This window comes from Canis aureus, chromosome 13 (assembly GCF_053574225.1).
Source record: "Canis aureus isolate CA01 chromosome 13, VMU_Caureus_v.1.0, whole genome shotgun sequence".
NCBI classification, from domain to species: domain Eukaryota; kingdom Metazoa; phylum Chordata; class Mammalia; order Carnivora; family Canidae; genus Canis; species Canis aureus.
Window position 1 is genome coordinate 68,838,644 of NC_135623.1, and position 27,416 is coordinate 68,866,059.

At 35.3% G+C, this 27,416-nt stretch overlaps 1 protein-coding gene across 5 annotated transcripts in view; it reads right to left on the reverse strand.

The window, feature by feature from the left end:
• LOC144281704 (uncharacterized) overlaps positions 1-27,416 on the reverse strand; it is a 76,449-nt gene that overhangs the window by 39,816 nt on the left and 9,217 nt on the right. For 3 of the 5 annotated variants that reach the window (XM_077844416.1, XM_077844415.1, XM_077844413.1), the window contains exons 2-4: positions 16,395-16,478; positions 15,437-15,721; positions 12,343-12,472 (exon numbers count right to left, since the gene is read on the reverse strand). In XM_077844416.1, the coding sequence (XP_077700542.1) occupies positions 12,343-12,472; positions 15,437-15,481 (175 nt within the window). In that variant the 5' untranslated portion in view covers positions 15,482-15,721; positions 16,395-16,478. The remainder of the gene's footprint in view (positions 1-12,342; positions 12,473-15,436; positions 15,722-16,394; positions 16,479-27,416) is intronic. The other 2 variants (XM_077844414.1, XR_013350127.1) reach the window with 2 other exon arrangements.

Here is a 27,416-nt window from a genome sequence, read left to right on the forward strand (position 1 = left end):
CTCTCCTGGGTGAGGAAGCTAATGTGAGGCTTGATTCCAGCACCCTGATATCATGACCTGAGCTGAAGTCAGATGCTTAACCGACTGAGTAACCCAAACACATCTCCATTCTTATTTTATGTTTTATAATATCTTTAACATATTAAGTTTATTTTATAAGCATTTCATGGAAAAAAGTCTTTTCTAACAAAATTTGAATCACTTTTGTCTCATAAAGAAGAATCTAATAACCATGAATTTTAATATAATTAAATATCATATAATTTTAATAAAAATATAGTTTTTAATAAACATATAGTTTTTTAACTATTATAATTATGCATTAGAAAAAAATATTCTTAAATAGAAAAACTTCTGAAGCAGAATTAGTTTAGAATATAAGGATGCCAGAGCCAAATTAAAATACAATATATTGAACCACTTTTTTTTTTCCAATTACAAATAGAGGTTTACAGAAATGCAGTGTATTTGCCTGTTTTCATTCACAAAGAATATAAAGGTAATGATCAGAAGAGGAAAAAAGAGAGAAGAAAAATAGAATAGTAGAGAAGTTAGGATTTGAAATTATAGACTCCATGAAATTTTGGAAATACAAATCCAAGATGGCCTGATAACTATGAATCTCCCCCAAACACATAATGTTCCAGGAATTTTCCCTTAAGGCAGATATTATTAATAATATGAGTGTGCAGTTCATGAAAGAATAAATAAAACTATGAAGAACACACATACAATTATTCAAACTTATTTGCAATAAGTATAATTCTCAAAACATGGTGGAGGCGGGGCCCCTGGGTGACTCAGTAGTTGAACATCTGCCTTTGGTTCAGGTCTGATCCTGGGATCGAGTCCCGCATCGGGCTCCCTGCAGAGAGCCTGCTTCTCCCTCCTCCTGTGTCTCTGCCTCTATCTCTGTGTCTCTCATGAATAAATAAATGAATAAAATCTTTAAAAAAGAACCCAAAACATAGTGGGGACATGTCAAAACCATGTAGGAAACAGATTGAAGATGCTCCCAATGGCCAAATCTGGGGAGGGAAAAGGACAGAGAGTAATAATAATGGTAATGGTAATGGATTATAACCCCAAGGGAATATATCCTTGAATTTATACTGATATAAAGAAGAATAATTAAATGAATAAATAAAAGGGAGTGAAAGGACAATTCCTCATTGCAGTAGAATTCCAATTAATAAATGGAGAGGAACAATGGAACTAAAAAAACAACTTTGGTGAACACCACTTGCTGAAGGCCAGAATTATTATTGGATGCTAAAATTAATGAATGAAGCATGATAAGAAATAGGTTAATTATGGTCTCAAACTCTCTTTCAAGAAAATATTTATTAATTACAAAGGAAAAAGTCATCTAGAGAAACCCATCCCGACTCCCCCCTTAAGCAAGTGATCAAGGTTAATCTCACCGATAGTGAGAAATGACAGTATAATCCACAGGTTGATACTGTGTCCTGAGGAGGATAAAATGTCACACCTGTGGTACCTCATAGAAACTTGATTCATAAAAATACACTAGTCAAATCCAAATTCAGGAATATCTACAAAATAAGTGACCAGTACTCTTCAAACATGTCAAGATCAAGAGAGACAAATCTCTTCCTGATTGGAAGGAGACACGAAACTAAACGCAGTGTGAGATCCTGAACCTGAAAAAGAACATTAGGGGAACAATTGGTGTTGGTTCAACGAAGTCTGCAGATTAGTTCATAGCATTGTATCAATGTTAATTTCCTAATTTTGATGATTTCATTATGGTCATATAAGATACGAACATTGGAGGAAACTGTGAAATATATGAGGAGCTCTTTTCTGAGTTTTGAGACTTTTCATTATTCTGTAATTATTTTAAAATGGAAAGTTAAAAAAATAAAAATAATTTAAATACAGTAATTTCTTGGTAACTTTGGCTTTGGGATTCTCATATGTTTAATCTTGTGTTTTGAAAGGTTACCTATACTAGTTTTTCTTTCTATGCTTCCTCAAAAAATTGCTAATTCATCTTTCTAACTATCCAATACTGGATCAATAATTTAAAAACCCAACATTTCGAACAGCTGTTATTAAACATTTAAGCAGGTGCTATGAAAGTAAAGTAATAGAGGCCAGTTCCCTGTCTAGAAGAGGCCACAGTTAAGTGAGGAATATGTCGGGTCTATATACTTGGAAAGCTAAGTTACTATAATGATGCCAAAATTCAGTATATTGACGAGCACTTTCGATGTATGGGAGAGGGCGGTACACTGAGAGGTGAGGAGGATCGAAGTCAACTTGCATGTGGAGGCAGGATCAGCCAGTTCACAGTACAGCATTAGGTACTCAGGCATGTTCAGAACATTTTGAGTAGCTAATTGGAGTAGGAGTGAATATTCTTTTGGTTGGGAAAATTAAGCTCACATATAATTTATTACAAAATTTCTCTGTGCTTATCCATAAAAGGTTAGAAAATAATTTATTCATCACATTAACTTTATGAGGTTTTTAAAAAAAATTAAAGATTTTATTTATCTATTCATGAGAGACATAGAGAGAGAGAGAGGCAGAGACACAGGCAGAGGGAGAAGCAGGCCCCATGCAAGGAGCCCGATGTGGGACTCGATCCTGGGTCTCCAGGATCCCACCCTGGGCTGAAGGCAGGTGCTAAAACCACTGAGCCACAGGGGCTGCCCTTTATGAGATATTTTATATAATTTAATTCAGTTTCACAAAGGAGAAGCAGACCTGTAAAGATGATGTAAATTGCCCAAGATCACAATGGTAGATCAAACCGTGTGACTCTAGAGCCACATTTCCCTAACTTACAGAGGCGCTACGCTAGAGAATAAACTTGTTTCTTTATCTGATCCAAGGAGATGTGGCCCGGAGAGGTTGCGTCCCCTCAGAGGCATGGAAGGACTTGAGGTTGCGAACACTTTATAAGTTGTTTTGCCCGACACGGATGGGAATCACTGCTCTCCTGTTTGCGGGTCAAGTGGAAAGAGGTACCAGACCACTCCGTGCAAAAGAATGCCCTTTGCTGCTGTGACCTGGGTGGACTTGGAAGGAATCAGTGACTTGGAAGCAATCAGTCTAGACAGACAAGTGATTAAGCTGCCCTGTGATTTTTGGGGACCCAGAATGAGGTGGTGCCAAGACCTGGAGAGTGGATGGAGGGTTACAGGTGGTTGGGTCTCTGGGTGTCATTCTCAAAGATCCCTGGGCCTTCTAGACACTCCTTGTAGGCGACATTCCAGATAGTTACAGCCGTGTATAATCAAGGGGGAGTTTTGGGAATCGAGTTTTAGACACACTGAATGTGAGATTCACAAAGGACATCCGAGTGAAGGTGTTCAGTAAACCGTCCTATCAAAAGGAAAGGATTTGTGTTCTGCATGTAGATTTGGCAGTCAGCAGAACACTAGCAAGACTTGCAGTCGCGAGCGTAGTGCGACTATTGGCAGATGCAGCCCAACCTGTGCAACCTGCTCCGTAGACTCCGTGAAACCCCAGCATCTGCTCAGTCATGTCCTACATGGACGTTTATGTAGCAATACTACGAGGTCAGAGAACCGAAGGACTCACAAGTCTCTGAAAGACAACTCACAGGACTCCATAGACAATTATTATTATTATTTTTGAAGAGATTATTTATTTACTCATGAGAGACACAGAGAGAGGCAGAGACCCAGGGCGAGGGAGAAGCAGGCTCCCTGTGGGGACCCTGATGCAGGACTCGATCCCAGGCCCCAGTGGTCATGACCTGAGCCCAAGGCAGCCGCCCAACAACCGAGCCCCCGGGCGGCCCTCTGCAGAGGCCACCCTAAAGCTGTAGGAAAGGTGAAGATCCAGCAAGCCGTAGGAAGAGATGTCTCCTCCAGGCAGAGACAGCCACAAACGTTCAGGTGCACATCACGGGGTCTTCACTTGGTCGCATGGGATGACTTCGTCTTCAGCTTGTCACACATCGAGATGTACAGGATATTTGGTCTTGGGGAAACCAAAGCTTAAGTCAACTGAGGACTTATCTCCCAAAGGTCAGCTCTCACCTTCAGTGCTCTATTTTGCAGGCACTTTCTCAGCTCTACTTCCTCCGAAACCATCTCTTCCGACGATCTGATCCTTCTTTCTCCATGTTGTCCCCCTTCCACCCCTGAGCAGCCTCCATTCACCTGCAAGGTGAGCCGTGACAATTGCTGGAGGGATCTGAAGTCCTCCAGAGTGTGTGCCAGCCCGGACACCTCCACGTCTTCGAGGCCCCTGGTCACGCCCCATGCCATTCACCTGTGCGTGTGTTGGCATTCCCACTCCATTTTGAGCCCGTGAGGAATGCTCTCACTTCTCCAGCACCCACTTTGACTGCTTGATAATTGTCAATCTCTTTAGCATTTTTAGGATAGGACTCTAATATTTTATAATGACATTTTATGATCTTTATTTCTATTTCTGATATCTGTGCCTGATAGGACCCATCATTCCCTTAGCGCTATATTTGCCCCACTGATTTTAAATCCCTCTGCTCGTGTTGTCTTCTAGGTGATTCGCTGCTCCTGACACATGTTTTCAGAAGGGATTTCCCATCAAAATTTTCCGGTTTGGATGTCATCCAAGTCTGCTTATTTGTTTTATTTTATTATCCTAGTTGTTCTTTCTGGTATCTGGTAGAAAAGGGAAAGTTTGAAAACCCAGTTTCTGCCATTCTCCTGCCAGAACTTGAAGCATCAATTGGGTCAAATTTGGTAATACACATTGTCCTAGGAAGTTACAGTTTTCCCTGAAGTGTTCAAATTAATTTGATGAACTTTTACATCATTAGAAGGGATTTTAAGTATACAATTATATTTTATTTCTAAAGGACTTTATTTATCTGTTTATTAAGATTTGTATTTATTTATTCATAAGATACACATAGAGAGAGGCAGAGAGACAGGCAGAGGGAAAAGCAGGCTCCAGTCAGGAAGCCCGATGTGGGACTCGAACCCGGGACTCCAGGATCACACCCTGGGCTGAAGGCAGGTGCCAAACCACTGAGCCACCCACGTGTCCCTAAAGGACTTTATTTTAACTTATATAAATCAGACAAACATTATTTAATGAATAATTTTTGAAAAAAAAATAGCCCTTCTCTATAAATACATAGATGATGGACATTCATTTATTTATGCATGCTTCCATGTGTACTTGTTTCTAGGCATGTGAACATATAAATAATAGCAAACAGGGGCCCCTGGGTGGCCCTGTGGTTGAGCGCCTGCCTTCGGCTCAGGGCATGACCCCGGGGTCCTGGGATCAAGTCCCACGTTGGGCTCCCTGCATGGAGCCTGCTTCTCCCCCTGCTTGTGTCTCTCCCTCTTTCTCTGTGTCTCGTGAATAAGTAAGTAAAATCTTTAAAAAAAAAAAAAAAAAAGCAGACAAACAGGTAATCACATACCAATTCAGTCTTCTACAAATAAGGTTTTGTTTACCACATTTAAAAATATACCTTATTAAATAGAGCTCTAAGGTCAAAAGAGAAAAAAAAAATTGCTTTCATGGAGTGATGAAGATGTATTGCTCTAGCTTTGCTAACAGGCTGACATTACCTAACTAGATATTAAAAGCATACACATGCTTAGAAAAATCTGTATTTTTATCATAGTAAGTATTCCATTTTTTAAAGGAATATCATAGTTAAGCTTCACAAGTTCTCTAAAAATAAATGCAAGTGGGCAAAAATTACACTTCAGCATGAAAAACACTGCAAAAAAAAAAAAAAAAAACAATATCTTTTATCTCCTGTCAGAAAGCATTTCTGAAAACAAATCTTCCGACCCTACGCAACTTCAAAGAAGTAATCATTTCAGTAAGAAAAATCTGAAAGCATATAGTATAACTATTTATCATTACAGAAATGGCTGCATATAAAATGAGCATTTCAAACCCACTTACATATTACATTTTTTTAACCGGGCAATTAAGCTTTGTCAAAAAACACTCTTTTGTACTTGGTTTTGAGAAATGTTACCATATGTTAAAATGTATCGGGGGTCCCATACCGTCATTTGGAAACACTTTGCCTCCATTATGAAAATAAATCTAAAGTATTCACACTTTGTGTGTGTTTCTAAATCTCCCAAGATGCGGAACACATATAATTCTACAAAGTGAAGAACTGTACTACATTATCAGGAATTGTACGGTGGCCGGTTTCGAGTGAATTGGTATTTATGTTTGCTCTTGTTTTCCTTAAATCACATGTTTGCTAGAGGGTCATAGTGAGATGTATTAGGTTGGAAGAATAAATGCAATTTGAAACTGTACGAGAGCACATTAGTCAGGGAACACATTTTCTTCTGCCTATTGCAAGGAACAGATATTGTGGCAAAGTCGGAGGCAATCAATCAAGAAATGGGTAATTGCCATGCTTCAAGGATTAGGGCTGTGTCATTGCGGATAGATGTCAGTATTGATGCCTGTGGATGCAACACCTGAAAATAACAAGCGCCACCATGAATTGGCCCAGCGAGCATATTCTTCTTCTAGACCTCCTTCAGGTCACAAGGAAAGTTCTGGATTATCGGGGAGGTATTACAGAAATGAGATTAAACTCGAGGAAAGCTGAAGAAATCCGATTTAAATATTAGACCAAGACATTTCTCCAGGTCCTAACCAACATTTTATTTGTATAGCACAGCTGTAATATCATGTATATCATTTATAAATAATGTTATTCGACACAGTGTCTAAGTTATTCCTTTTCCAGGGTCCACGGAAAGGGTCGGAACATGCTTCCGTCACATAAATACCCTTCTCTGAATGCCAGCCTCACCCTCCTCTGGTTGAGCAGGGTCCCGAGAGGAGCGAATGCACAATGGCTGGCACACAGCAGACCCTTAAAGTAAGTTTTTTTTATTTTTTATTTTTTTTAATATCTGTTGTAAAGGGATAGATTTTCATTATGATGTTTTGTGGGTTTTTTTTTTTTTTGATAGATTGCCAATAATCCTGTAAAATGCAATAATTGCACATTGCTATCACATCCATTGGTGGTTCTTTCCTGGGGGGTAATGTCCTTTTGTTCGCACACGTAGTAAGGCTCAAAGACTCCAAGATCTCTGCAGATTCTCAGAGCATTCTCCAACTCCTCTCTGCTTCTCTTCAGTGCAAATTCTAGCCACTTTGGTCTCCCTAAACCCTGATCTCCTCCTTTCCAAACCAGCACAATAATTAGGCTTTGTTTTTTTTGTTTTTTGTTTTCCCTCCTGTACCATGTCCTAGAAAGTGCCTTCCTGCAGCAAGCTGGGATGAGCAAGGGCTTTCCTGGTTTCTTTCCCTTCTCCGAGATCATAGCTCGGCTCCACCTGTTTTGCAATGTCTGGAAATACTGTTTCATACATAATATCTGGTTTTCTAATTCTTTAATGAGAGACGTAAATTTGGTTTCTGATAATCCATATCAGGGAACAGTAGCAGATGTTATGAATAACTTATGCCAACGGATCTGACAGTTTGGATGAAACAAATTCTTTGAAAATGCAAATGACTGAGAAAGAAATAGAAAATTTGAATAGTTTTATATCCATTAAAGAAAAAAAGAACACATTAGTAAAATTTGCCTAAAAAGGAAAACCCAGGACAATTAGTGATTTTTCTTATTTAAGGAAGAGATACCTCCATTCTTCTTCTTCTTTTTTTTTTTTTTTTAGGAAATTTTTATTTATTTATTTGAGAGAGGGAGAGAGAGTGGTGGGGGGAGCAATCGGGGAGGGGCAGAGGGAGAGGGGGCAGCAGAGAGAGGGGCAGAGGGGGATGTGGGTCTCATCCCGGGATCCTCAGATCATGGCCTGAGCCAAAGAGAGAGCCTTTTTTTTTTTTTTTCCAAAGAGAGATCCTTAACCAACCAAGCCACCCAGGTGCCCTGAGATTCTTCGCCCTCCATTCTTAAATAAAATCTGCTAAAGAATAAAAACAGAGAAGACACTTCCCGAGTCTTTGTTTTAGGAGTCCAGTATAATATTGCTACCAACACTGAAAAAGACAGGATTAACATATTAAATTACAGAAAAACTGCTTTTATAAAAATGCATAGAACCCCCCAAAAAATATTAGCACCTCTACTACAGTGATATATAAAAAGAATAATACCTGGCAACCAAATGAGATTTACTTCAGGAATGCACAGGTGATTTAACTTCAAAAATCTGTTAATGCACTTCACTTTTTAACAGAAAAAAAAAAGGTGCAGGAAAGGAATTGGACAAAAGGAAAGCTATTAGCATACAAAATGTGCTTTCTTTTTCTGGTACTATTTTGAATTTTTTAATCAGGAGTTGGTCTTGAAGTATGATAAAAAGTTTCATTGTTATTTATTTCTTGACCAATCAAAATGGATTTCATCATTGTCTGTAGCTGCAGAAAAATGCATGAATGATATGCATGATATCCCTGATAAATCAAATATTGAAGATTTTTTAAAATTTTGCATGCAGAGAAATATTTTTATTTACTTTACACTTTAAAAAATTCATTGTCTTTAGTAAATTGTTGCACTTCCTTCAGGTGAGACCTCACTGAATTATTTGATAATATCAAATCCTCATCTATAACTCTACAAAATCATGGATCTTTTTCTTCATGTATAGTAGATATAACTTACATTTATTTATGTGATAACTCGATCAATGTCTTTATTCTCTACTAAAAGTAGAGTCTATGAAAAAGTTATTTCTTATTTTTGATCAGCAACGTATCTCCTCTTAGCAGAATGTCTGGTAAACAATAGGTGTTTGGAATGAGCATATAAGGGAGTGGAACAAAATTATTTTCCCTGTCTGTGATAAAATTAACATTATGATATTTATGAAATAATATTAAGATATAGTTCATGTATAAAGCAGTGATTTACTCAGAAAGAGGTTGATATGTGCACTATGCTCATGGAAGTACGAAGATAAAGCATTCAATAAGCACCTATTTTTTTGTTCTGTTTTATTTATTTATTTAATTTTTAATTTTTATTTATTTTTTGTTCTGTTTTTAATGTTATGTTTTGAACTAAGTTTACACTTTCAGAAAAATATAAAAATAGCATTGAGAGTTCCTGTTTACCTTTTACTCAGCTTCCCCTAGTGTTGAAAATGCCATATATCCATAGTACAATTACCAAGACGGGGGGAATTACAGTGATAAGTATTAATATTATTGATAAGTAAATATTAACAATAGTAAAATCATATTAACTAAGCCATAAATCTTACTCAAAATTTGCCAATATTTTCACCATTTTCCTTTTTCTAGTCCAGAATCCTATCTGGGATCCCATGTTGCTTTTTCTGGTTACTTCCCTGAGCATCCCCTGATCTGTGAGAATTCCTCAATTTTTCCTTTTTGTTTTTGTAACACTGACACTTTTAGAGTGTTGACTAGTTATTTTTCAGAATGCATTCCATTTAGGTTTGTCTGATGTATTCTCAGTGTTGTGAAATTACACATTTTTGTCAAAGATACCATAAAAATTATATGGGTGCCCCTCTCAGTACATTGTATGAAAGGTACATTTCAAGATGATGGTATTTCAGTACATTTCAGGATGTGGGATATCTATGACCCTCCATCATTTGTCAAAGATTGATGTCTGTTGGGCTTCTCTGCTGTTCAATTCTATATTTTCCTTTATACTTATTGCATATCTTGGGGCAAAATGCTTCAAGCCCGGTGAATACTATTTTTCCTCATATATTTACCAACTAATTTTTTTTTTTAAGTAGGCTCCATGCTGGACTTGAACTCACAACTTTGAGATCAACACCCGAGCTGAGATCCAGTCCGGTGCATAACTGACTGAGCCACCCAAATGCCCCTTCATCAACACACTTTAACATCCATCTTGCCTGCAACACTGATAGTCATGGTGTTTGCCTAATGGAGATTTTATATTATTCTCTTGTCTCTACACTTATTAATTGGGATTCACAATTAATTGGGATTCTCAATTATAATTCTATAATTCTATTCTATTCTATAATAAAGGAGAGATGCTCTAGTTAATTCATTAATTCATTATATTTATTTCAACATGAATCCATGGGTATACATTCTATTGTAGGAATTTTTATAAATTTTACTGTTATTATTATTATTTTTTTAATGTGTGTGCAATTCATCCCGGAATTGGCCACTGGAAACATCAAGTTTGGCTTCTGTATCATGTGCGTAATGACTTGGGCATTTTCTGGCAAATAGAAAATTTCATGGTCATCTTGCATTTTCCCTGCCTCAGCTCTCTTCAAAGAATCCGGTTCTTTTTATTAGAGAATTATATTTAAAAATGGAGATCAGAGAGCTAATGTGCTCCTTGCTACTGAAGCATCATTGCTTCTGGCCATCTCCGTCCACAAAAGTAGGACACATAAGACGTACACGAGCTCTGCCTTTATACACGTGTATGTGCATCTCTCCGTGTGTACGTGTGCATTTGCACGTACGTGTGTATCCCATCATGAATTTATGAGGATATCTCCGATTCCAATTCAATACCACAGCATTCATTTTACCTTTTCCTCTTTCCTTACTTGTATTTTTTTGCCTCCAACAGTGAAAAGCTCAACTCTTATTATCAACAATATTTATTTGTTCAATTGTATGGTATACATAATGTAGATTTACCGCTGCTAGCAATTCACAGTTAACAATTACCTATTCCCTTTTCAATGATACATTTATTAATTTGATTGCAGCATTTATGTGCAATTATTTTGTTTCTAGCCTTATGGTATTATGGAGGTCAATTTTTTTTTTACTTTCCTATCACCTTCAGTATGATTAGGTTATTCTTTCTTTTTTTTTTTTTAAGATTTTATTTATTTATTCATGAGAGACATAGAGAGGGACAGGGAGAGACACAGGCAGAGGGAGAGACAGGCTCCATGCAAGGAGCCTGACCTGGGACTCGATCTTAGAACCCCAGGGTCATGCCCTGGGCCAAAGGCAGATATATTTTCTTTACATTCTGATTGGTTTTAATGTTAGCATATGGGGCAGGGGGGAGTATGTGAAATGCTGCTATGGTTTTGAAAATTAAAACAATACAAATTATGTTCTCAAAGAAGTGATGTTTTCACTGCTACCCTGATACCATTTCACCCTTTCCTCCACCCTCTGCCCACATCATCCCCATAGGCAACCAGTTTCTTTAGTTTCTAATTTCTTCTGTAACTTTAATGTACTAATGAGCAGAAACGTGTGGTTTTATTTTTTTACATCCCATTTTTCTTAGATGGAGACAAGTATATACTGTAGATATTGTGTTGTTCTTTGTTCTCTTCACTGAATAGTATGGCCTAGAAATCATTCCATATCAAATTGTAGAGATCTTCTCCTTTGGTTTTATAGTTGCATAGTATTCTAGTATATAGACCCCCACTAGATATATATTTCTTTAAGATTTTGTTTATTTATTCATGAGAGACACACAGAGAGAGGCAGAGACACAGATCGAGGGAGAAGCAAGCTCTATGCAGGGAGACTGATGCAGGACTCGACCCCAGGACCCCGGGATCAGGGCCTGAACCAAAGGCAGATGCTCAACCACTGAGCCCTCCAGACATCCCTCCAGTAGGTATTTAACCATTCTTCTATGTATGGGCATTAAACATATTTCCAATGGTTTACAATGGCAAACAGTGCTGCAGTAGAGTAACTTGTCCATGTACATTTTCGTATTGTGTAGGTCTATCTCTAAGATACGTTCCTAGAAGTGAAATACAAGTACTAAGCTGTGTACTTCTGTTATTGTCAAATTTCCCTCCAGAGGAATGCATCACCTTGAATTCCCACCAGTAACATATGAGAGGGCTACTTCCCCATGATCTTGATGAAAGAACATATTATCTAATTTTTAAATTTTTGCCAGTCTGATTAGAAAAGGTATCTCAAGTGTCCATTTGCATTTCTCTGATTATGAGTGAGTACGAACATATTTTTTATATTTGGCAGCCATTTTTAGACTTCTCTTGTGGTTTGCCTTTTAATGTATTTTGCCATTTTTCTCCTGGGGTTTTAGTGCTCTGACCCTCAATTCTACTGATATCCTTAGGTATAGTCCCGTCTTATCCACAGGGGACACTTTAGATAACCCCCATTGATTCCCGAAACTGCAGATAGTAATGAGCTCTACATACACCATATTTTTCCTATATGTACGTATATGATAAAGTTGAATTTATAAATTAGGGAGAGTAAGAGATTAATCATAACTCATAATAAAATAGAAAAAGTACAATAGCATACCATAACCAAAGTTATGTGAATGTAGTCTCTCTCCGAGTTTCCTACAGTACTTACAGTGAAGTTCTTACAGTACTTTCCACTCACCCTTTCTGTGATGCTGTGAGATGACAGGAGGCCTAGGTGGTGAGATGAAATGAGGTGGACGGTGCTGGCAGGTGGCTGTTGGTGGCTGCAGGAGCCCTTGTGCTCCAGGACTGGGGTTGACCGCAGGTAACTGCAACGGCAGAAAATTTAAGCACGACTGAGAGGGGCTACTGTGGATTATATTATTAGCGCCTGTGTTCGATGTTGCAAATACTTGCTACCAGTTTTGTCGGTTGTCTTTTGACTTTTTGACGATGGTCTTCATCAAATTTAGAAAAAATATTATGCAGTCGAATTTATAAACTTTTTTTTCCTGCCTTCCGATTTGAGTCAGAGTTTGAAAGCCTTTCCCTAACTCTTGCTTAAAGAGACATTGATTCTTAACCTCTGCTAGCGTGAATAAGTTTTCATTTTTGACGTTTAGATCCTGAATTTCTTTGAAATGTTTTCTCATGCATGATACAAGATGGTTTTGATTTGATATTTTCCCAACCAATCATCCAGTTGTCCCATAACAGTTTCTTAAAATGTCCGTCTTTACCTTAATGATTTAAGATGACTTCTTGGTCATATGTTAAATTTTGGTGTGTATTTAGGTCTAATTTTGGATTTCCTCTTTTGTTCCACGGTGTATCAATGCATGCATCACCAGCTGCATGCGGGTTCAACAACAGTTTCTACACTATGCTTTAGTAACTCGTAGGGCTTGTCTTACCTTGTAGGTCTTTCTTTGTCCAGTTTTCTTTATTCTAGCCTTTTTTTTTTTTTTTTTTTTTGCCTATTTTTCCCCACATGAACTTCTGTATCAAACATATTTTAAAAATAGCTTTTTGGAAATTATCAGAATTGGATTGCATTTATGAACTGAGCAAGAAAGAATTCACTTCTTTATAATGTTGAGTTTTTCTATCCAGGAGTAAAGGATATATCTCTACCTGTTTAAGTTGACTTTGCTGTCTTTCAGGGATGTTTTAAAATGTTCCCTTGTATTGGAAAACAAAATACAAAAATATATTTGCATATTTCTTGTTAAATCTCTCCCCAAGTAGTAAATCTTTTCAGGTGCTATTATATAGATGGTTTTCTTGATCACTATGTCCTCTAGGTGTTTATTTTTTGTGTGTATGAATGCAATTGACCTATGTACAACAAACTTTCATTCTACTACTTCACTGAATTATTGTTTGATTTTATTTTACCACCAATTGTCTGCAATTTTCCAGATATGTGATCATACTATCTGTAAGTAGAGATTGTTTTATGCTCTTTTTACACATTGATTTCTAATTAATTTTACCTTCTAATTGTATTGGTTAATACTTCTAGTAAAATATTTAATAATAATAACAATATTAATGTTGAATAATAATAGTGGGCATCCTTGCCTTGTTTCTGATCTTGGTGGAAATGCCTATAGGGGTTTCCTCTCAGGTTTAACCTTCATTTAATTACTTTCAGTTAAATTCTGATAAATTTGTTTTTGTGTTATTCATTTGATATTGCTTTATTTCTCCTCCTTGTTCTAAAAATGTGTTCAGGGTAGTGATGAGTCTTTGTTTTTCATAATTTGGCTGCACTCAAAAGATAAAGAGTCCTTTGTCATATAATCATACATACTAGAAAAGCACTGTAGTGAAGGCTTATATGCTTTCCTAAAATTATTATTATCTGTAAATGATGTCTTTCCACAGTGTTCCCTCTATCAGCATTTTTCCCATCACAAAAGAAAATCAGTTCTTCCAGGAATGTCAGACCTTAATGCAATTTATTTGAAAGGACAGTATTTTAGTATTAAATTGAATATCGTGCAACATGTCTTATTATATTCTTGTTCTTGTTTTATTTTTATTGGACTTAATTAAGATAGAAGATGGACTTTTCTGATGACCAGAAGGAGGCATTTGTTATTTAAATAAAATGATTTTCAAGTAAAGGCAAAGTAAGGAGATGTGAAAACCAAAGTGGCTTGTTTCATACACACTCAACTAAATTTAATCTCTGCCGACATCAGCCAAATTTAGTCATTAGTCACTTGATTTGTTTCGATGTACGTGAAAGACAGTTTTAAGTTCTTCATGTGTGTGGTTTCAGCAATATTTTGGCTAGAATTACTACATTCTACAAATAATTATACTTAAAAAAGATGATTTGTGTTGGCTTGGATTTATCTTGGTTTGTAAGTGCTTTCTTGGATTCTTCGAAAAAAGGTACTTACTCTTTTGAGGTCCTTTTGGTTATCTTTCTAGTATTTTCTCGATCACATGTCTTCTGGCCTTGGTATCACACAGTTTACTTAATTGACAATAATATCTAGGTATACAGGCTAACTCTATCAAGATATTTATTAGAATGAATAGTGTGTTTTATGATGGAAGCAATGTCTTTTTATAAGCATTTCATTTCTATGAAACCAAAGGTGTAAAGAAAGAAATACATAAAAATAACTACTGTTGGAAATTATTTTTATAATTATACTCTGTGAATTTATGAAAATCATACAATTTTACAATCTTTTGATACCTGACTTTTCTTATGTAGAAGCTAACTTTTTTGTTTTTAAGAGAATATGTACCCCCACCACACCCGATCATTTTTAAAAAGTGGCCCAGTTAGTGGCAGACACTACCGATTAAAAATACGAACTGCAGACAGGTAGAAAACATAGTTATTTTCCTGTCTGAGCAGAATTGTTTTTTATTTTATTTTTTTAGTCATCAGCTAAAGTTATTTACATAAAATGAATATTTAACATTTGCAACCAGCCGTTTGTTATTTTTTCTAAGATTTGGAAAAGTACATTTTTGAAAATATCCATTTTAGATGGTGCTTTGTTGTTCTTTTTTTAGAGATGTTGTGTAGGTTTTCTTTCCGGAAGGTATCCTGGTGATATATTTCATCTTGTGAACATATTCAAGAGGCTGGGATATAGTCTGTGGTCTGTGTTGCTGCTAAAAATACTGTAGCTTCTCCATGAAAGAGGTCACAATTTGTATGCATGCGTAAAGAGGCAAACTGTAACTCTGGGAACCTTTTTGCTGTGCTCCAAATACCCAACTTTCTAGAAGACCCTGACACCTGTGTGTCCCTGACATACCTCAAGCTCAGCGTGCCGAAGCTGAGCCTTCCCTTCTTTCATCATCACTCCTCTCCAACCTTGAGGCCACCCTTCCTCCTCTTCTACGTCCAATCAGACTTCACTGTACTACGCCGCAGGCCTGAAACCTGGGGATTAATTTTGATGTTGATCAAGCTCAAATTTTGGATCATTCTGACTCTTCAATCTCTCTCTGATGGATTCTCTTGCTGATTTCTTTCTTTCTGACTCCAGTTTTACCAACTCCTTTATATTTCTATCTTTCTTTGCCTGTATGTTTAATCTCTAAAACAAAAAAACAAAAACAAGATAGAATAAGCCACTCATCTTGCCACATCAGTCCTGGGCTTAAAGTAGTACATTGTCTTCCCAAAGCCCGCAGGATGTGAGCCATACTTTGTAGTATTGACAAAAGGCTGCTCGTGTTTGTTTATCATCAGCCTGGCTAATATCCTGCTGCTGCTTTTATGCACACTGGCTGAGTTCGGTTTCTTTCAAGTATCAGGAAACAGAAACACAATCGGATTACGTTTGATAATAGAAGTTTATTCTCGGTGAAAGTCAGGACGACAGAAAATGGTCTGAGCTACCAAATAACCAGGGCTCAGAGCTAATGCAGCCTGTTTCAGGATTGTGTGCACCTCTGGCCTCCCGCTGCTGGCAGCCAGGCCAAGCAGCCCACCCCCGCTGGGCTACCTGGGTCCTCCGCCCTTACACTGATGCTGCTAACGGTTTCTGCTGTTTCCATCTCGGGAACTGACTTCTTTTTAAATGCCTTCTCTTTAATATATCATCTTTCTCCCTCTTTCTCTTTTTTTAAAGATGCATTTATTTTAGACAGAGTGCAAGTGTGGGGGAGTGACAGAGGGAGAGGCTCCTAGAGGAGCCCCGGGCCCTTTGCAGAGGCTCCACCTACAGCCCTGAGGTCAGGACCTGAGCCCAAGGGCCAGTCGCTTACCCCAATGAGCCACCCAGGTGCCCCTCTTTTTCTCATAGCTTCTACTTTTTAATTTCTCTCCATGCTTCTTGTCAAAGGAACATTCTAGATAAAAGAATTTAAAAAGAAAAAAATTTACTTGCAAAACGTTACAATAAACACTGACTTGAAAAAATGTACCATGCATTTAAAAAAGAAAACAACAAAATCACAGATTACAACAGAATTGAGCAACACCTCCAATAGCTGTAAAAACTGTTCTGCCTTTGGTGCTCGTAATATCAAATGCAAGGATTTGTTACTTGGATGTAATAACAGATAAGAAAAAATCCATATGCTGATAATAACACTATTAACTACAAAATAACATTTGTTGAGCGTTTACTACGTACCAAACACTGCGATAACATCATCCTATGTGTTCTCATTTGAACAGCACACAAACTGTATAATACTGTAATTTTCCATATTTTGCAAATGTCAGAACTGAGACAAAAAAATATAATTAGCAAATCATCATTTTGTGTGTGTAAACAGTGATAACTATTTCAAAGAAGTAAACTTAAAAATCTGCATACTTCACACTAAATAAGAAATAGAGCAACAGTATGTATTGTACTTACAATTTTGAAAAAAATCTCAGTGTCTAAAAAAATGTAATAATTGAATAAAACATAAATAATTAAATATTTACATAGGTAAATATGCAGAGAGCCAGCTTGCTTGATAAATATACCTCATTCCATTATATATGTTCTCTCTGAACATGTACAGTATTACCGATGTCTGTGCAGTATGATTTCCCGAAAGCATAATACCAAAATATGTCTATGCCACTATGTCTACGTGACAGACTGAGTTACAGACCGAATTGTTAACTGTGGTTATTTTTGAGTCATAGCATCATACATACTTTTGGTTTTCTACGTGCAGAAAATTCTTTATACATGAAAACACCTGTACATGTATTATGTCTACAACACGGTGTTTCACTAAGATTTAAATATCCTGTTGTGGATATGCGGATGTGTGTATGGTGTGTGTTTATGTGCGTCTTCAAGGGACACATTCTATAGAAATCACATTTAGCATCCGCATCGAAACGGACGTGATGAACTGCAAAAGCTCTTACTAGATTAGTTTGTAAGTTGTCAGGAGAAAGTCTTAATATAAACATCCTTTTGGGTTGTTTTTTGGGTAGAATATTTAAAAATAGCGAGCCTAGTGGAGCTGTTGCATAGAATATAAACACTTCCATTCATATAGTAAACAGCAGCAGGTGCTATATGTACTGGTGACAACATTTCCTACGCAACGTATGTCCCATCATCACAGGTGAGAACAAGGTGCCGACTAATGATGCTGGTTTCATGTTCCCAAACAGTGGAACATCGACATGTGAGGGCATCCAGAAGATATTTGGCAACTCTAAGGTGATTTTCTGAGGCCTCCATAAGGGAATATCTTCAAGAATTTTGCTTTATGGCTTTGAACAGTGTCTACAGTATTGCTATGAAGTCCTATTCTTTTCAGGTTGCCATCGTAATGCAGACTACAAGGCCAGGCTGGCGAGCACCCTATATCACGAAGGAAGGGAAGCCATGAAGGACTACTGAACATTTAGGAGCCGGAACATGCCCTTCATAAGTTCCAACCCTGAGACTTCTTAATTTAAACCTCAGGAGAGATAAGTGTAAATGAACAATTATTATTACAGCTACATCTGAAAAAAAAAAAAAAAAAAAAAAAGAGGATGTCAAATCAGCTTCCCTGGGATGGAAATTCTCAGTGTGATTAGGTACAAATCCCTAGCTCCTGAACTATTGAAGAAAATAGTTCTAAAAAAAAAAAATAAAGAAAATAGTTCTACTGTCAAGTATAAACCTTTCCAAGACAGAGATTATTTATAGCTTCAATCTTTTTAGTTGTTTCTTTTCATTGAACTTTTTCAAATTTTTCATGTAGGCCGTATTTGTGTATAGAACTTAGGTGGTCTATTTCACCAAAACTCTGATGGGGCTAAGATAATAATCGGCGTGTTGATTCTTTCACCTCCTACAACAGCCTGTAATTTACTAAAGCTGTAAGTTTTCAATACTGAACTCCCATAGGGGCCCCTGGGTGACCCAGTCGGGTGGGTGGTTGATGTCTGATTTTGGCTTGGGTCGTGATCTCAGGGCTGTGAGATGGAGCCCCGGGTAGCCGGAGTCTCAGTTCAGCAGGTGCTCTGCTTGAGGATTCTCTCCCCCTCCCTCCCTGCCCTCCCTGCTCATGCTCTCTCTCTTTCTCAAGTACATAAATACATCTTTAATGTTGAAATCACACAGCTCCTGCGTTTCTCAGCATCTCCCATGTGTAAGGACAGCAGGTCTCTTGTGTCTTTCCCTGCATCAGCTTCTGCCCCAGAGATTCATATGAAGACATGGGAGTTCAGGAATGACGTGCATTTTCTTATTGTTGTCACTGCAGCTGCTTTGGATGTTCTATTTGTGGCTCAAAGGTGATTTTGATATATCACCTTGGTTCAGAAGTATTTGGAGATATAAACAAGTTTGCTTTTTTTTTTTTTTTTGAATACTAGATACATACTAGGAGTGACATTATTTCTCACTTACCTTTTTGTTCTTTCTCCAGCCGCACCAGCCAGTTTGCTTGTTACAGCAGGTTCCTCCTCATGTCAGTGCCTTTGCACACATTGCTTTTTCTAGAGATGCTATTCCCTACACCGGCGTTGCAGCCAGCTCTCCCTTATCCCTAAGGCTTTCAACTTAAAAGCTGAAACCTCAAATGGATCTTTCTTAACTTTCCTACCTAATGCAGTATTCTATTTCATTCTGGAGCTCATCTCCTTTATGGCATTCATAGGACTTTTATAATTTCTAATTAGATATCTGTTACTTTTTATAAAAATGTCTTTTCAACTGCACTTGAAGACTTAGGTAAGCAGGGATTGTGTTTGTCTGGTTTTTGTATGTGCCGTAGCCAGAATAGTGACTGACAAAGGAAGTACAGGATCTTTGATTTATTGAAACAGCATATGAAAAACACATAATTGATTTAAAAGAATTTTAAAATATAGAGTGGTGTGGTGAGATCAATAAATATACTAATATACAATTACATACTATGCAATTTATTTTTATTTTCTTTGTCCTATTTTCTCTTTCTTCTTCTTCTTCTTCTTTCTTCTTCTTCTTCTTCTTCTTTTCTTCTTCTTCTTCTTCTTCTTCTTCTTCTTCTTCTTCTTCTTCTTTCTTCTTCTTCTTTCTTCTTCTTCTTCTTCTTCTTCTTCTTCTTCTTCTTCTTCTTCTTTCTTCTTTTTTTTTGCCAAAGCCTTTGTCATAGTTGTATCTGAATTTATCAACTTATTCACAACTGTAAGGTATTAAATTGAAGTGTTTAAGGACACTTGGGTGGCTCAGCTGTTGAGTGTGTGCTCAGGTCGTCAACCCGGGGTCCTGGGATCAGGTCCCACATCAGGTTCCCTGAAGGGAGCCTGCTTCTCCCTCTGCTTGTGTCTCTGCTCTTTGTGTCTCTTCTCATGAATAAGTAAAAATTTAAAAATCTTTAAAAAAATTTAAGTATTTAATGTTGCTCTAATACATTTTATCCAACTTAATAGTAACACTATTGTGCATGCCTGTCAAAACTCTAAGCTTCTGAAAGTCTTAAGTCCACTAGTACAGAGCTTTTACAGATTCTAAAAAGAATGTTAAAAGGGAGCACAGTAAGGAAAAGTTTAGAAGTTATATACTCCAAAATTGGTGGGGGTCATGCATACTTGAGTATTTTCTACTGGAACAATGGAGAAAGAATGGAGGTTAACCAATTCTTGCTAGAAACTCTGCCCAATGACTTGATTTATCCAGATTCTGACTTTTTAAAGTGAATGACAAAACAAACTCAGATAAAGTAACTATCTTATATGGAAATAATTGATTATGGTCAAGATTTTAACTCAAAGTTCTATTTAATTATGTAACAACCTTTCCATAAGTGAAATAATATCACATTCTATTTATTATCCAATTTCTTTTATTATGGAGTTGTCTGAGAATATCACAACGATGATAAGCTTCAGAGATTTGATGTATGACATTGTAATACAGTAAAAAATAATGTATTGTATACTTAAAAATTTGTCAAGTAGGTAGATCTCAGGTTAAATGATCTTACCACAATAAAATACAATTTTTAAATTCTTAAAAATATTAAAACAGTATTAAACATAAGGTACATATCTGATAGGGCAAGGCTACCCAAGCTAATATTCTTTTTGATTAGTTTAAACTTTTGATTAGTGGCCTTCATTATATCTGCAAATCTCTTTGTTTTTTTCCATATAACCTAAACTATCATGGGAAAGAAACTCCATCAATTCTGTCAACACTCAAGGAGACAGTATTATATAGGATGTGAATACCAGGGACATGACCCTTGGTGCCATCTTAAGAATTCTGTGTGGCACAAATGAGTTGTTAAGAAATGTATTTATTGCATGTAAATAGTATTTTATATTCTTATAGGATGTGGTTTCTATTCTTAAGAAAAAGCAATCACTTTGATGTAGACTTGTCTTTAGACCATTATGGTCTATCATCCAAAAAACTGTTCTGTGCTATCCTAATATTTCAACCTGGAAAGAAAATCCAACATCTTTGGCTGTAAACTAATAGAATGAAAGTACTCCAAAGTTTTCTTATTTTGTCAGATGAGAGTCCGCGATTTAGGATTGATAGAGGCAAGTAATAAAAAGGATATGTATGTATATTACCTTAACATGCATTGTTACACATACCAAAAAGACCGCAACATTTTAAAGAGAAGAAAATTGTGCCTAAATCATTCTTATTAAAAAGAAAAAATTATATATAAACTATTTTTTCATTTTCCATCCATTCTTACAAATGTTTAGTCTCTTCAGAAAAAAGAATAGTTTTCCTCTCTCTTATCTTCATTGAATAATTAAATGCTTATAATATAAAATAAGATAAAAGATTTCTGGGTGAATATATGAATGCAAGATTATATTGGTTGATATCAAATTTTATTGATGTATCAGTGAGCTAAACTCTGCCATGTGGGTGTTATTGAGCCATTGACAGGGTAGTTCTTCATTTGTGTAGATTTATACTTCATTTTGCTTGCTATTGAGTATATTTAGTACACGTTCAATGAGGGCCAAGGTGTAGTCTTCCCTCCTGCCACACATACACTTATTATTGTGACAACCAGAAATATACTCACACATTTCCAAATATATCTGAGGCTTCTTTAACCAAGAACTGTGAATGTAGTGATTCATATTAGGTGACTCTGTCTAACTGATGTAGACACATTTACAAAATGTGACTATGTATGAATGAATATCCAGAGTATAGGAAGATTAAAGTTATGTGATTTTTCCAAGTATACAAGTGGGATTATGTCCCAAACATATGTGAATATAAATTTGTGTTAAGAAATTCTGAGGAAATAGTTATATCTTTTACTCTACAAAAAGCTAAAAAAGAAAAAGGCAACTATCCTCAATTATTTCCCCCTACAGAATAAGCTATTTTCCCCTCTCTTTAGTTTAATTATTAAAAGATTCCCCTTCAGATACTAGAGCTTAATGCAGAAATATTTAGTATAATTTCACCCAACTCCCTTTGTTGGCATATGGTCTATTAAAATTCAAGCTGTAGGCCATGAGATATCAGTAATACCACAGGGCAAATACTATCTACAAGTGTTTTTTTTTTTTTTTTTTCCCTATGAATGAGCATTTTCTTAACAGTTCTGGCTTCTGTAGGCCAGAAAATTGTATTTTTTAGTTATCTAGGTATATCAGAAAGTTTTGTCCAAGAATTTAATTTGATGCCTTGGCAGAAATTAAATCTGATAACATTTATATTTTAAGACTTTTGATTGTGTAATGCATTCCTTTGTTTTAGAAGGATATTTATTAAATCTATGATGCTATACATGAGAATTTAATTCAAAATATATTGCAATGATAAAAACTAGCATTACATTAGAGATTATTTATTATGAAATACTTAATAATCCTGATTTTGTCTCTAAACAACATATTGTTAATAGGAATGAATCATAAAACCAGGTTTTAAATTTTATTTTTGTTTAAATTATTTGCTTTCTATATTTTGCCTGCTTTCCACAGCTACACACATAAACACACACATAATATTATTAAAGTAAAATAAAAAGCAACAACAAAAAACTTCTACCACCGGAATATTTAAAACTTTTCTTTAAGCAAGGTAGGTGACACATTTAAAATAAACTGAAATTGCAGGATTTCTAAAATATGTTGATAGTAAAAAAGTCATACATCTGAAATCCCATGGGATGCACTTACTCAAGAAAAACTTACAGCATTTAGCAACTTTACCAATAAGATGAGAAAAATTACAATGAGTGAATTCAATGCCTAATTTAAAAACTAGAAAAAGAAGAACCAAATAAAAATTTAAAAAGTATGGTAAAAGACAAACACAAAAACTAATTAGGCAGAAAATAGAAAAAGAGTAGAGCTGCATAACAGCTTGCCATATGGCTTTCTTAAAAAGAATTAACGAAAGAGATGATCACAAATTTAGATTAAGAAAAACATAGAAGGAAAAGAAGAAAAACATAAGACAAAGCACAAAAAAAGAAAATAACAAATGACAAGGGGAATGACATTGGAAATGCAAAATATTTTTAAAATGATATTATCTAAGGTCAATTTGCATAGTTCTGTGCAAAAAAATAAACCCCCCAAAATAGATATTTTCATAAAGAAATACAAATTGCTAATGCCTACTCTACCAGAGGTATAAAGCTTAAATTATCTTATTTCCATACAATAAATTTAGAAAATTGTCAAGGCTATACCTCCACTTAAACCAGAAACAGGTTTCATAAGGGAACTCTACCAAACTTTCAAAGATGAGGTTTTTCAAATATTCTATAAGTTACTCCACATAATTGTGTATGAAAGCACTTGCTTAATTACTATTATGAAACAAGTACGTCATTAATACATAAACCTCAAAGAAGGTTGAACCAAAAAAAAATCAGTTCCAACAGGAGCTATAAGGTATGTTTACCATGATTTTTCAACATTGGCTCTGAATTTTTAATAAATATAGAAAGTTTATGATGAGATAATAAATATATAAACTATCAAAAGCCCAAAAGAATTTATTAAAAATAAATTAGAATGAGAGTATTTTGAAGGTACTGAATATAAAATCAGTTACATGTTCTAGCATGATACAAAAAAGCAGAAGAAATGAAAGAGGAAATTGCCTTCCACCTAGTAAGTCAGTTAAAATGATTAAGCATTAAGTTATACACTTAGTGATAAAGGCTCAAGACTTTCATAACAAGGTGTAAAATGCTATTGAATATTTAAAACATGACATAGACAAATGAAAAGACATTCCACATTTTTGTATAGAAAGATCCTACATCACAGAAATGTCTATTATTCTAAAATTAGTATTTAAGCTTCATTCACTTCAATTAAAATTCTAATAGAGTTTATCTTCCAATTATAATATTATTCAGAAGTTTATCTGGAAGAATAAATGTTTAGAAATAGACAAAAATGAAAGCAAACTTCATAGTGAAATAAAAATATATTTTTTTTAATGAAAAGTACTAATCAATCAATAGTGCAGGAAAAAAAAATCTTCAGAAACTGATCCCTATGGAAAAGAGAGTTCATTTATGAGGAAAAAAGGACTTCAAATCAGAGAGAATGGATGGATTATCTAATGAATTGTGATAGCTTTTGTGGTTCTCTATCTGGTCCAAGGTGAAAGTAGAGCACTTACACCAAATTCTATATAAAGTCCTTATCAATGACATAACTAAGCATGAAAGTGAAATTTTAAAATTTAAGTAAAAGCTAGGAGACTGTTATATAAGGTGATAAAAATACAAGTCTAGTCATTAAAAATTTATTTATCTTACTATATATATTTTTATAGATATGTGTCTGAAAAATATATATTATTTATGTAAATGAATATATGTTTATACCTGACTATATTATATGTACAATTTAAATCTTTCAGAAAAAGATAAAGTAAATAGGAAATGATATACTATGAAAAACATATTTGTAATGGAGAAGACAAAGCACAACTTTTACCAAAGCTTTTCCAACCATCCATAAAAACAAAGACAAAAGCAAAAAAAAAAAAAAATTATGAAAATTGTGCCAAGTACGTGAATAGATAGTAAAGGATCAAATTGGATTGCCTATATGTTATTTTATATGAAATACTATCAAACTCACTATTAGTAAAATAAATTTAAACTAAGGTAAAAAAAAAAGGAATACTGTTTGCCTTTGATATTGAAAAAGTTTAAGAAATTCCAAATGATAGTGGATTTTGGAGAAAAAATGTATTTATATGGCACAGGATGGTAATATGAATGTGTTTTGTAGTTTTGGCAAATAATCTGGCAAGTTTAATTAAAAAGAGGTAGAAAAGGCATATGTCCTTCAACCCAGCAATTTAATTCCTGGATTCCATCTCATAGAAATAAAAACTCAAACACATAAGCACATAGGTTAAAGCATATTTATTGTTCATCGTAGCAGCCTAAAAGCTGGCAACGTGTGAATGTACGGCAGTAGGAACTGGATGTATAAATCTTGGCACTTCCACACCATGAAATATAATGAAACGCTAAGAAAATGAATTACACTAAATTAGTTGAGCGGAATGAATTTCCTCAATGTATTGCTCAAAGAGAGAAACAAGATGCTTAAAGTTATACAGAAAATATTTTAAAGACAAAACATTTAAATGACTGCATTAAAACCTGGGGTTCGTTTGCCGGTCAGATCCGGGAAGAGTGTCCACAGGCTTCTAAGTAGGAGTTTATGTAATAAAATGGACCACACTGAGGGATTTACTCAGGCTAATGCACCAGACTTGTCTCACACAGAGGCTACCAGGCCCTTCAGTCATCAAAGTTAAATCTGTTTATTTTAAACTAGTTTTTAAAAAAATATTCTGTATTCTCCAGTAATATATTTAGCAATAGGAATGTATAAACATTACAATAATCTTAAAATAAACATATACCATTTTAAAGTTAATAATGGTCTTTATCTTATCCTATTGTCTCCTTCATTTCACCTTAAATTTCCCCAAGGTCTTCATTAATGTGTATTTAGTTCTCGCTCAATGTACAAAAAGGCTCCTATATGCCTACTGGTTTATTTTCTGTGTTTAACTGATGGATATTTACTGTTTGAATTAATGCCTGTGAGTAGGACAGTAGCAGCCAAAAGAGAGAATAAGCAAACCAGTATCACAAGTTTGTTTGAACTTACTATAACACTATTTCTTTTTAAAGATTAGAATAAAAGTACAAGTTAAATACAATATTTGGTCTATAGATAGAGTGACGGTGTAACTTGAAAAATATGGAGATTTCTAAAAGTATGAGAGGTCATAAAATAAGTATGTATAATTAAAACATATTTTATATGGTCCAAAATTAATTTTATTATGATGTGGGGCTATAAAGTAAGTCTATTCAAATCCCATTTCAGAATTAAAATTATTTCCAAAAATAAGTAATTAACTATATTTGTCTATATTCCACCTGGAAAAAAAATCCACCTTCATTCAGTTGATTACTTCTTTCTTAAAAGCAATAACAAAAGAATAATTGACTTGGCATTTACATACTTTAATCATTTTCTTAGACTTATTTGTCTTTAGTAGTATGTTATTTGCTTTTTTTCTGAAGATAGAATATTAAATATAGCTCTATTATTTTCAAATTTTTTAATAAAATATATTCTTAAACTTGCATTTTATATTTCACGAATTTTAAATTCATTGAACCTTCTTTTCAGAGTACCTTTCTTCAAAAAGTATTTTTAAAAGAGAAAAAACAATCACACACGGTTTCTATATGACTATACTATATATGTTGCATCAGATTGAAGTCTGCGCTGTGTACCATCCATATATAAATAAAAATTTTAAAAATCAATGAGAAATCAAATGTTTGGTAAATGAATACTCATTAAAAAGTCTATTGAGGGGATCCCTGGGTGGCGCAGCGGTTTAGTGCCTGCCTTTGGCCCAGGGCGTGATCCTGGAGAACTGGGATCGAATCCCATGTCAGGCTCCCGGTGCATGGAGCCTGCTTCTCCCTCTGCCTGTGTCTCTGCCTCTCTCTCTCTCTCTCTCTCTCTCTGTGACTATCATAAATAAATAAAAATTAAAAAAAAAAGTCTATTGAGTGATAGGTTTCATAGAAATTACATTTTCACTAAAAATGGAAATTTAGTGATTTGACACATTTTTATATCATGAATTAGAATATACAGTGTTTGACTCATTCTTTTTTAAATATTTTTTAATATTTATTTATTTACTTGAGAGAGAGCAAGAGCATGAATGGGGGAGGGACAGAAGGAGCGGGAGAGAATCCTCAAGTAGATGCCCCACTGAGCATGGAACCAGGTGCAGGGCTGGATCCCAGGACTCTGAGATCATGGCCTGAGCTAGAATCAGGAGTCAGAGGCTAAACCAACTGAGCCACCCAGGCAGCCCATTTTTGACTCATTATTAAGAACTGTATCTTACAAAACATGAAAATTTTTTCAGAATATGCTTTTATATAAAGGGGCGCCCGAGTGGCTCTGTTGTTTTAGCCTCCGACTCTTGGTTCTGACTCAGGTCACCATCTCATGGGTCATGAGATCCAGCCCCAAGTCTGGCTCTGCACTCAGCGAAGAGTCTGCCTGAGAATTCTCTTCCTCTACCCCTCTCATGCTCTTGAGCCTCTCAAATAAATAAATAAGATCTTTTTTTTTTTTTTTAAGAATAGGTTCTTATATGTCCTCACATAAAATAATTCAATTTTTTCTAGGTGTGAGATTAATAAAAATAAAGTTATGCCTAGAAAAATATTGTGCAAAGCAATAGGTCTTCTCAATGCGATTCTATTCTACAAAACATTATTTACAGTTTAAAATAGGAGTCCATCAAAAGATCATTCCTAGAAATAAAACTA